This window comes from Parasteatoda tepidariorum, chromosome 1 (assembly GCF_043381705.1).
Source record: "Parasteatoda tepidariorum isolate YZ-2023 chromosome 1, CAS_Ptep_4.0, whole genome shotgun sequence".
Lineage (NCBI taxonomy): Eukaryota > Metazoa > Arthropoda > Arachnida > Araneae > Theridiidae > Parasteatoda > Parasteatoda tepidariorum.
The window spans coordinates 20,612,745-20,625,476 of NC_092204.1; the positions used below are offsets into that span (position 1 = coordinate 20,612,745).

Consider the following 12,732-nt stretch of genomic DNA (forward strand, 5'->3'; position numbering starts at 1 on the left):
TTATACACTACTGTGCAAATTAATTGGGACAAGCTCAAAATTTTTCACAAATGTTGTTTAATCACTATAAGTTAACTTACATGCATGGTATAGCCATCTAATATGAAATATGTCCTCCTTTAGCTCGATATAGATCCTGTACTCGGTTTGGCATGGATTCTACTAAATTCGAACATAAATTTTTGATCTCGTCATCGTGAAACCAAACTTTTATAACATTCTCAATCATTGATTTCTTGGTTGAGCAGTCCATTTGACTCACACGTCTCTTCACTATACTCCACAAATTTTCGATGGGATTGAGATCAGGAGAATTACCTGGCCAATCACAAACCATTAATTTCTGTTCTTGAAAAAATGTCTTTGTCATCTTAGAATTGGGGCAAGGAGAGAGATCTTGTTGACAGACGCTAACACCCCCAGCGCATTAAAAGCACAACTTTTTTTTCTATTATTGGAATGTACTTTTGAGAGTTCATCATTCCTTCAATCGGTACTAAGCTGCCAGGTCCTCCAGAGGTAAAACAACCCCAAAACATCTGCTTTTGGGGGTGCTTAACTGTTTGAATAATATGTTATTCCCTTATGGGTTCTCCAGCACTTCGTCTGACAAATCTTGGTCGAAACCCTTGCACCAAATAATGCGTTTCGTCGCTGAATAAAACTTTTTTCCAGTCTTGTGCAGTCCAGGATTTATATTTCCTGGCCCAAATCAAACGTTTTCTCTTCATTACAGGTGTTAATAGCTGTTTTTTATTGGTTTTCTTGCAATTCTCCCAGCTTCATTAAGCCTTCGTCGGACTGTCGATGCATCGATGCTCACACCAGTAGCTGATAAATCTCTCTGAAGGTCTGTGCTTGTTTTGAGAGGATGCATTTTACTATTTCGTAATAGAAATTGGTCTGTTCGAGGTGTCGTCTTGCGTTTGCGTCCACATTTACTCTTTCGTTTCGGAGACACTGTACCCAAATTCTTTTGCATATGAATAATCCTCGAAACACTCGATTTTCCAACTCCAACTGTTTCAGCAATATCCCTTACAGTCATAGATGTATGCTGACTAAGCGTAACAATTCGAATTCTTTTCCTGGGACTGATATCCATTTTTTTAATACACGTCAGAAACAAACAATTCATACAATCGACCACTCCTGACAGCAACTGAAGCACGAATGAAGGAGTAAATTTTGACATAAGATGATCACGTTGTCAAACCGGTTTAAACCAGCCAAAAGCAACCCCGTGCTGTAAGAAAATGCAATTCAAACCGGTTTGGGCTGGAAATCTCCGGGGAAAAAAACAATTTTCTGAAAAAATTTGTTTGTCCCAATTAATTTGCACAGTAGTGTAGTAAACTACAAAAATAATGTAGTTTTTCTGACCGCTGATAAACGCATAACGGTAAAATTCTGAACCGTGTTTAATTTTGATGTTACAGACTGTTAATCGTAACGAAGCAAAAAATGTCACTAAGCAATTGTAAGGCTGGTGAACAGAAGGTGGAGACCACAAGTACTAACAAATTCAGGCGCACTTTAGTTTTTACAAATAAAGACGCACTTTAGTTTTTACAAATAAAGATGCGCTTTAGTTTTTACAAATAAGGACGCACTTTAGTTTTTACAAATAAAGACGCACCTTAGTTTTTACAAATAAAGACGCACTTTAGTTTTTACAAATAAAGACGCACTTTAGTTTTTACAAATTAAACAATTTAAAAATATGGTTGAGATGTCGATACTTTATTTCAATTTTATAACCATCGATAAACAGCTAACAAACTCAATATTGAGTTTACGACTATCGTGTTCAACACCGTAGCCTTGTATATTTCACGTCAGCACTGTGGTCAATTCTTATCGACCAGCTATCGCCGGGATTCGAACCCAGTCACCTCATTGGGATGCGAGCTCTCTAGTCCCTTATCCAACACTGCTCGATATGGCTGATATGCTAACTATTGTCACAAGTCATTAATGAATAATATTCCGATTTTTATGTGCATTAAATTTTCACAAAGGCTAACTCTAATATTAAAATTAAAGATTTGATTCCCTTTGAACGAAGAAAATGTTACCAAATACAATAACGAATATAAACCCTATGGACCCTACTCTCATTAATTCATACTATCACTATTAAAAATTGCAGAATCATCAAAGATATGCCCCATCTGAAATTTACCACAGATGACGGGAAGGCATTAAAGCGTGTAGTAATCGCACATTAACCTTCATTACTTCCAGAGAATGTCCTGGCGATAACTAACATTTGCTACGGACCCTGCCTTAACGAGCAACGCAAAGGTAATCGTAGCCTTACGATCTCTAGAGTCAATTTAGGTGAAATCCACATCAAAATTGCCACAAAAGTACTCCGTAACTAAGGTGGCAGCCTTTAAAACAGCAACCCCCCGCGCCACGACAAACGATATCAAAACCTGGCGCTTCCCTAGGGTCAACTTTGTAAACTCCAGGAGCTCCTTTTCCGGGATTCGGGAGCGTTAACCGGAAGGGAGCGGAACGGTCCGGATTGGATATTGCTAACAATTTGCTGAGCGAGTGTCGACCCGCGATAAAGGGTGAGTTTTGCGGATTTTGCCGGTTTCCATCCCCTTGGATTTTGCTGATGGTAATATTGAGTTGGAAATATGAGACCTGATTGTATGCGGCCAATCAGCGTTAATGAGACTGATATTCCCTCTGGTGCTTTAAAGAGCCCTTCTCCGATTGAGTTTGAAACAATGTGAAATATCGGAGTTGAAGAGTTTAAGAATGGGAATGCTGTATTCATCGGAGTTTGTACTCGTCAGCAATTTTATGGGTGAGGTACGTTTGAGACTATTAAATGATGCTTCATTATTAAATCTGAAAGGGATCGATTAAAAGAGCTGGACTGGTCTGCAGTTTGAGGAGAAAAAAATTCTTTGTCTCTTTTTTTCCAACTGCAATCTAACAAAGGCTCTTATATATTTTATTCTTTTTTTCTTCTTACTTTAAGAAGGTAAAAATTATAAATACAAAGTTCTGTTTTATTATAAATAGTAAAGTTTTAATAAAAAGGTATTGGACTGCTCTGCAGTTTGAGAAAAATTTTTTCTTTGTTCCTTTTTCCCAACTGCAATTTAAAGCACTCTCCTATATAATTTACTGTTTTTTCTTCTTACTTTAAAAAGGTAAAAATTATAAATACAAAATTCAGTTTCATGATAAATAATAATACTTAAATTGAATTTTATACTCGTGCATACCTGTCAACTTTTAATCTCCCACAGTAGTGTAATCACAATCAGTGAAAGTAAAGTGAGAATTGAACTACGATTATATTTTATTTTATAATTTTATAGCCGTCGTTGAACAGCCGACCTAATGTTTTGCGCTTACGACTACCAATGGTCAACTACGTATCCTTGTAATTTTGAACCCAATCCAGAAGACAAGAGAACATCTGGATCAAGTATTGGGATAAATTTGCCTTCGTGGGGGACTTTTCGATGGAACTAACCTGCATTTTCGTTACATGGAGAGGAAGACCACGAGAACCTCCCATGGTTAGCCAGAAGGCAAGGGGACTCAAACCCACTGAGGATATTTCACGTCAGCACTGTGGTCGGTGCAAGCCGGATGCGGATTCGTATCAACCAGCCACCGGTGGGATTCGAATCCAGTTCACTTGATTGGAAGGCTAACGCTCTATCCTCTGAGCCATAGCGGCTCGAACTACAATTATATTTTATAACCGTCGTTGAACAGCCGACCCAATTTCGGGTTTACAACTACTGATGTTCAACTACGTAGCCTTGTAATTTTGAACCAATCCAGAAGACGAGGAAACTCCTGGATCAGTATCCCCCAGAGGTAGGGTTTGTTATGGGAACATGGAGGACTTTGAGACTCGGCATATTTAATGTTCATCAGTCACCATTTACAACAAGGGAAGTCTTCGGCCGGCGAGGATCGAACCCACGACCTCTTTGATATAGGCTCAGTGCCCTACCAACCACGCAATCCCAGGCCACGAACTACAATTATAGACAAAAATATGCTTTGTGGTAGGTCTACCATAAAGATATGTCCAAAGAAGGAGACGCCTTATTTTAAAGTATCGCCAAATTTTATAAAAGAAAAATTAAAAATTAAGCTTATTAAAGCAAGGATAGCATAAATTTATTACCACTTTAAGTATTTATTACCACTTTAAGTATAAAAATAAAATTTAACGCAATATGCGTAAAAGTTGGCAAAAAATACAAAGAATTCTGAAAGCTATGGTTTTTAAAAGAAATATAATCTTTTGCAAGTTGTATAGTAATTAGCAGGCATGCTTATACAAACTTATGCAGACCGAACCGATACGTCTACTATATACATTTAAATGTAAATCTCCTACCACTTTTTTTTATGACAATATCTTTAATTTAATAAAATAGTATATTCCGGCGAGTTATTACTCGGCCAGAACTATATATAATATAAAATGCTTGAGCACAAATATACAATAAGGACTCTATCGTATTTTATATATAGTTAAATTTATTTCAGTGTAGTGGTAGTTAAAAACATAAATTAAATTTATAAATACAAGAATTAAATAGAGAGAATACATTTTAAATTAAAAAATGAAGTTTTACGCAAAATGTGTAAAAGTTGATAGTTATGCATTGATCAAATCAATTTTAAAATTTCAACCTGTGCCTAGTGCGAGCGTCATTGCACTCTAGAATGGAACCGATGTAAGGAGGCTACGGGAGACAAAATATTTAAGGCGTGGTCAAAACAAATGAAATGCACGATAAATTTCCCGTTTAAACACAATTTATTAATCTTGACTCAATAACGGTGAAAAGGTAAAAAGATATTTTTCAATATTGGTCCTATGTAGAATATCATAAAGAATTATTAGACTAACCTAATATTTTATATTCCTTATTTAACCAACTAGGCTATATAGAATTGTGCATTTCACCCGATATTTTACAGTCACTTTTCAACCAATATCGGCCGAATTGTCAATTTCACCCGATATTTTACAGTCACTTTTCAACCAATATCGGCCGAATTGTCCATTTCACCCGATATTTTACCAGTTATTTTTCAACCAATACCGACCCTTTATAGAATTGCCCATTTCACCCGATACTTTACGTTCACTCTTCAACCAATATCATTTTTATATTGAATTGTTATTGTCCAATATTAAAAAGCATTCTAGGACCAATATTAAAAAATCTAAACATTCCAATATCGGTTCCTCAGTGCATGTTCTTATAGGAACCATATTGAGCTAATTTAGATCCTAACTGGAGCCGAGGTAAGCTAGGCTAGGCTGTTGCTAGGGTTTTTCAACGCAAGTTTCTCCATTGTATATGGAAAAAAGTAGCTATTTCCTTCTGCTATCCACAACTTTATTTTTAAAAACGCAAAAAGCTCCGTGTCGTGATTTCTGGCCAGGGTGTCTACCTTTAACGAAAATTTTCGTGAACTTTAGTTCAAACGCGATAGTTTTCGAGGATTTTTGAACTAACTCATTTTTACAATTTCTCCTAATCTGATCTGATCTTGTTTCATGAGTTGGGTGCCAGGGCTTCGGAGTGACCCCTATCCCATCCATCGTGTATTATATACTATCCCATACATTTTGTACCCATTGTGTATTATCGTGTATCCATCGTGTACTATCCCATCCATCGTGTATTATATACTATCCCATCCATTGTGTAGTATATACTATCCCATACATCGTGTATTATATACTATCCCACACATCGTGTATTATCGTGTACTATCCCATCCATCGTTTATTACTATCCCATCCATCGTGTATTATGTACTATCTAATACATCGTGTATCCATCGTGTATCCATCGTGTACCATCCCATTCATCGTGTACTATCCCATCCATCGTGTATTACCCTTATCATCATCCATCGTGTATCCCATCCATCGTGTATCCCATCCATCGTATCGTACCACCCATCGTGTACTATCCCATCCATCGTGTATATACTATCCCATCCATTGTGTATTATATACTATCCCATACATCTTGTATTATGTACTATCCCATACATCGTGTATCCATTGTGTATTATCGTGTATCCATCGTGTACTATCCCATCCATCGTTTACTACTATCCCATCCATCGTGTACTATCTCATCCATCGTGTATTACTATCCCATCCATCGTGTATCCCCTATCCCATCCATCGTGTACATATTCCCTATCCCATCCCATCCCATCCATCGTGTACATATTCCCTATTCCATCCCATCCATCGTGTAGTACCCCATCCATCGTGTAGTATCCCATCCATCGTGTATTATGTACATTATAGTGTATCCATCGTGTATCCCATCCATCGTGCATTATTGTATTATCGTTGTAAAAGTTCTTTGAGATCAGCAGACTATGTGGTACCTGTCAAGGGGTTTCAAGCACTTTGCTTAAATAAATAATAATAATGAAAAAAGGAACCTTCGCTTTAAAAAACGATCGGCACTAATGACTTCATAAATGTAATTATGCTGAGACTGTTTAAATCTTAGTAAAAGTAAACATATATTTAAAAACTTAAATAAAGTTATATATTTTACCATTCAGCTAAAATATATTCCTGAAAAAGAGCTAATGTTAGCAGCTATGCACAACGCAGCTTTTAATATTAAACGACACATCAAAATGAAAATCAACCGCGGAAACCTTGTAGACTGATTTATTTGTTAAAATTTAATATTTTTAGAAAAAAGCTTTAAATTGAATACTTTACAGGGTAAAGTTAGAAATTTTCAGTAATAGATTCTCTTCTTACTTATTAAATCAGAAAATTGATCCATCTACGTAAAACTCTTTTCACCATAGCTAAATCCGTTTGAGAGAATTTTCATCGTGCAATTATTTTCAAAAGATGGATAACAATTTATAAAATTTTGCAAATAGATGCCAAATATGCAAATATCGTAATTATGCAAATAGAATTTCAATTTGTTATTGGATCACAGTTTGATGCCACTTGAAACTCATTGATTGAAAGTAAAAAAAAATAAAAAAAATAAAAAAAACTCCTTAATTCTATCGTAAAAGATACGAAATTTTTCTTTAATGAAACAAAGAAGATTCCAACTCATCCGTTTGGCCACAGTCTGGAAAGACATAAAAAAAAATGGCGACAAATGCTTTAAGAGGTTATTGTAAATTTTATAGGCTTCAATTTTACATCAGTTTTAGTGATGCAGTTGCTCAGATCTAAAACAGATGAACTCAAAATATTTTTAGCCAATAATAATTGTTAAAAAAAAATAAATTTCCATCTATCTTTTTTTACCAGTTTTTAAATCTTTCCTGCGTTTTAACCGGAAGAATTCTCTTAGTGATAGCAAAATGTGTGCTTAATTACTTATTTCGAAGCCTAAATGTTATTTAAAAAGATTTTTACCATTTACAGCACATAAATAATTCAAACATACATACAAGTTTTGGGCCCCTTAATATTAATTTTACTTTTAGTGTATTTTGCTACCTCTCTAGAAAACGGATTGAAAACTTTTTGTGGACAATTGTAAAACCGGTTTATCCATAAACGATTTCACGTTAAAAATAACCTTTAGTAAATATTTATTACTTGTTGTTTATTTATTTAATAACAGTAGAAAGAATTGTGAATTGTAAGGTATACCATTTTTTACATCATTTCAGAAAACGTAATTTTACATGGCAAAATACAAAATTAGAACGTAATTGGTCGACTAGTTCCTGAGATACCGAATTGTTCACATAAAAATTTTTTTGAAATTCGGTTTCTCAGAAATTATTCGACCGATTTCACTCATATTTTGCGTTTTACAATGCAAAATTAGATTCTTTAAAATAATGAGAAAAATTGTATACCTTACGCGATTCAAAATATTTTCACTATTATTAAATAAATTATTAAAAAATAAAAAATATTTGCTAAAAGTTATTTTTGGATAAATAATTTTTATAATTGTGAGTAAAAAACTTTCAATTCGGTTAAAAATGTCTCGAGATTTGGCGAAATATGCAAAAAGTAAAATTAACATTAAGGGGTTCAAACTTTGGATCGATCTGCTGACCAAACAATGGGGACCATATCACCCAGATTGCGGCTACCTCCTATATTTTTGTGGTTAGAATTCCGAATCCGTCCATAAAACGGTATGTTTACTCAGAGAAAGTACGTTTTTGTGTCTGATTTCGTAACTTAGAATATCGTCTGCGCTAATTAATTAGCACATTCGATATCAACCCCTCAAACCAGTAAGATTGAGTCCTAGAAAATGCTTTTTTTACATATGTGGTAATCAAATTTTAATCTAAACATTTTAATTTCTGGAGAAAAAAAAACTAAAGGTCTATATTATTTTCAAAAAGTCTGCCAAGCTTATTCAATATCAAATTATTTTGATTAATTTCATATATCATATCTTGAAAAAGTTAATATTCAGCAAAACTATAAACGAAAATTTCTTTTCATATAAATGTGCACTTACAAAATAAATTTTTAAAATTATTAATAATGAATTCCTTTATTCCACTATTGTGTATAGATAGTTGCATAAATAGTAATTTAGAAGCAAAATATAAAATTTTCATCTAATTTCATGTAGTGCCTAGTTATACACTTAAATTGCTTTTTCAGAAATATATTTGTTTTCAAAATGCAAAGATAATACATTTTTATGGCTATTTTGTCGAATATAACAAATATACTAACGCTTTCTAGAAAATTTTAATCCACTATTAGAAAGACTTCTTAATTTACAAAAACTAAGATTTTTCGTGCAGAATTTTATTTAACTTTTAATACCACTTGATGGTTGTGAAATTTGTTTATAAATATATTTATTTTTGTTTAAAACTAAATCTTTATGTTAAACTGCAATACAATATATCTATACGATAAATTTCTAATCATTTTTAATGTAGTTTCATTAAGGCTATTTAAATAATAAAGTGTTATTAAAGATAATTCCGTTTGCAGCATATTATTTAACTTTATAATACCACTCGAGAGATTTATTTCTAAAGTTTTGTGAATTCTGTTTATAAATATGTTTATTTTTAATTCATTTTAGCATAAGAAATAAATTTTTATGTTTACTTGAACGAGAACAAATCAATCAGGTATATTTCGACCAATTTTTTACATAGTTTCATTAAGTCTATTTAAATAATAAAAAGTAATTAAAGAGGATTTTATTTGAAGCATATTATATAACGTTGTAATACCACTTGATGGGTTTCTTTCTAAACGAGAGTTGAGAATTCTGTTTATAAATATATTTGTTTTTAAAACATAAGAAACATAATTCTGTATGTTTATTTACGATATAACAAATCTAATTAATCTTTCCAATAATTTTTTTATAGTTTCATTAAGGCTATTTCAGTAACAAAATGTTATTAAAGAGGATTCTATTTGCAGCATATTATTTAACTTCGTAATATCACTCGATAGATTTATTTCTGAACGAGAGTTGTGAATTCTGTTCATAAATATATTTATTTTTAATTCATTTAAGCATATTAGATAAATTTTTATGTTTATTTGAAACAGAAAAAATCAATCGATATATTTCGATCAATTTTTGATCTAGTTCTATTAAGGCTATTTAAATAATTAAAAGTAATTAAAGGGATTCTATTTGCAGCATATTATTTAACTTTATTATACCACTCAATGGATTTATTTCTAAACGAGAGTTGCGAATTCTGTTTAGAAATATATTTATTTTTGAAATACTCGTATATGAAACATAATTATTTATGTTTATTTACAATAGAAGAAATCTAATCAATCTTTCTAATAAAGTTTAATTTCATTACAGCTTTTTAAATAATAAAAAGTTACTAACATAACTATTCTTGTAGCATATTATTTAACTTTGTTTACTATTCGATGTGTTTATTTCTAAACAAGAGTTGTGAATTCTATTTAAAAATGTATTGATTCTTAAAACACATTAGAAAATTGTTTAGGTTTTTTTACAATCTAATCTTGTAAATACATTTAAAGCTTATGTCTTTAAAGCTATTTAAATAATAAACAGTTATTAAAGTAGCTACTTTTTACAGAATATGAATTATTTAACTTATTTATTCCACTTAATGGGTTTATTTTTAAACCAGGAGTTCTGTTCGTCGGACATACTCCTAGCGCCATCTATGAATTCAAATCGTAATAAAATGCACACATAAAACATTTCTCTTGTAAAAATGTTTCTTCCAAATAATTTCTGGAATGTTTTTGATTTAAGTTAAGTTTTTGGTTACATGCATTTTTGTGAAAGCTCCCGATAAGCAAACTGCGAATGAGAGAATCTTCTCTTGACGTTACGTGACACAATACAATGGGATTTTTGCTGAATTTTTACTCGATCCCAAAAAACTCTTCAACCATCTGCTTTGAGTGTTCTTTTCCTGTTCCCTTCAAGATATTCTATGTGCATCTTCCTCACGTACTGTTCAATCTTCAACAGTGCTGTTTCTCTCTTTTTTCCTCCACAAGAACCTCTTGTTTGTTCAGCTCTCACAACAATGCGAATCAAACTTTTTCTTCTTTTTTTTCTTCATATTTGTCTGTATTTTTTTCATCAATCTATTTCTTTTTCATTTTTATCATCTTATATTTTGAAGTGGAGTTCTGAGAAAAAATCTGAAAAATTGCATAGTCTTCAATTTTGTTTATTCGCCTCTCCCTCTTCTTTTTTTTTTTTTTTCCTTGTCTGGGGTAAGAAAAAAGAAAATCTGAATGACATTATTATTTCATTGTTAATGAGAATTACACCTTTTTTTTTCTTCAAATTGCCTGCTGTAAATTTAAAGAAATGGAAAGCACTGTTTAATTTCATAACTTTATTTAGAATTTAAATTAAACTAAAGAAATCAATATTATTTAATCAATATTATCAATAACTATTATTTTATTATAATTATTATTGCATTGGTATAAAAATGTACTATGTATTTTTTTTTTCAAATTTGATTTTCAATTTGAAAGAAACAGGAAGCTCTTTTATTCGACTTTATTACTTTTATAAAGCTTGTCATATTTGAAGTTCTAAGAAAAAATCTGAAAAATTGAATAGTCTTCATTTTTGTTTATTTGCTCCCCCCCCCCNCCCCCCCCCCCCCTTCTAATATTTTTCTTGTCTGAGATAATAAAAAAAAGATGAGAAAATATGTACGCCATGATTATTTCATCATTAATGAGAATTACACTTTTCTTAAATTGTCTGCTTTAAAATTAAAGAAATTAAAAGCTGTGTTTAATTTTATTACTTTTGTAAAGGCTGTTATATTCGGAATTTAAATTTAACTTAAGAAATCAATATTATTTCATTATAATTTTTATTGCATTGTTTATGAAAATTTACTCTCTTTTTTTAAATTTGTGTTTCAGTTTTGAAGAACACAGGAGGCTCTGTTATTGACTTTATTAACTTTGTAAAGCTTATTATATTTGAATTTTAAAGTTATATTTGGAGCTCTTAGAAGAAATCATTAGAAGAAGATCAAAGATTAAAGAAGAACAATCATCAAAGAAGATCATTAGATTAAAAGTTATTCAGGGTGGTTCGATTTTCATTTGGCTCACTATACTAAAACTCTTTTTATAATGGCACTTTTTCCCATCATTGCATCGTAAAAAAATGTAGTTAATGGTTTAAATAAAATCAAATAGCAAATTATTAATTTCCAGGTTTACCGCAACCAGGAAAAATCTAAAAAGTATTAACAAAAGGTTTTCTGTTTCAAATTTAATTTCATTTTAGGAATTAAGAGTTGGACAATTTCGGCATCAATATATATTTCCCTTAGATTAAAAATATATTTTGGTTAATAGTAAGTAAATTAGTAAGAATAATTTGTTTCTTTAATATTTCGTTTCCACTTCTTTAATTTTTCCTGGTTGCGACATTGGCCACCCTGATTTTTCTACTTAAACAATCAAAAACATTCTTCTCCTAATGATGAGTGAAACAGGTAAGTGATTAATGCATTTAGAACTACTATGTGACTAGGAATTAAAAAAATAGCTTAACGACTCATTTTAAGTAAATGAAAAAGTTTTGTTTAAATTATAATCAAAAAGATAAGATAGATGCACATCATTGTAACTATCACAATAATATAACTACAATTCTTAACAGGTTGCAGTGCAAATTTAATTTGTTGAATTTGACAATCGCGCTCAGAAAACAATTTTTTTTCCAATTGTTTATGAGTGCCACATAAAATTGAGAGTCAGTTACATATTTGGGAGGGAAAACAATCACATTTTGTCACAGTTTTTCTATGAAAACTCTCGACCGCCGTAACCGTCATTTCTTCATCACGACATTGTTTGCTCTTCCTAAAAAAGAAGCAATTGATATGTTATCTGGAATATTACACCTTTTTTCGTACGAGCGATGTTCTTCTTTTTTTATTAATTAAAATGTAAGTAAAATGTAATTAAAATGTACAGGACCAAAGTGTCGACTGACCACGAAACTTTTCGTGACCTTTATTCCAAATTCGAGGATTTTTTAGGATTTTTAAACTAACTAATTTTTAAGATACAATTTCTCCGAAAAATATGATATTAAGGAATTAGAATTAGTTTTAAAAAAATGGATAATTAACAGATCCACTAAAAGATAGTTTTGTTTCCGAAAGTAGTTAGTCCGAGAAAAGCTATAGCAGTAGGAATATATATATATATATATA

General features: G+C 31.6%; 1 protein-coding gene across 1 annotated transcript; it reads right to left on the reverse strand.

The window, feature by feature from the left end:
* Positions 1 to 739: 739 nt before the first annotated feature.
* Positions 740 to 1,105, reverse strand: LOC139425163 (uncharacterized). Its single transcript, XM_071178847.1, has one exon. The coding sequence runs from the start codon at positions 1,103 to 1,105 to the stop codon at positions 740 to 742; it is 366 nt and encodes a 121-aa protein (XP_071034948.1).
* Positions 1,106 to 12,732: the final 11,627 nt, after the last annotated feature.

Excerpts from the sequence above, each read along its gene's own strand:
- LOC139425163 (XM_071178847.1), bottom strand. The coding sequence starts at position 1,105 with ATGGATATCAGTCCCAGGAAAAGAATTCGAATTGTTACGCTTAGTCAG.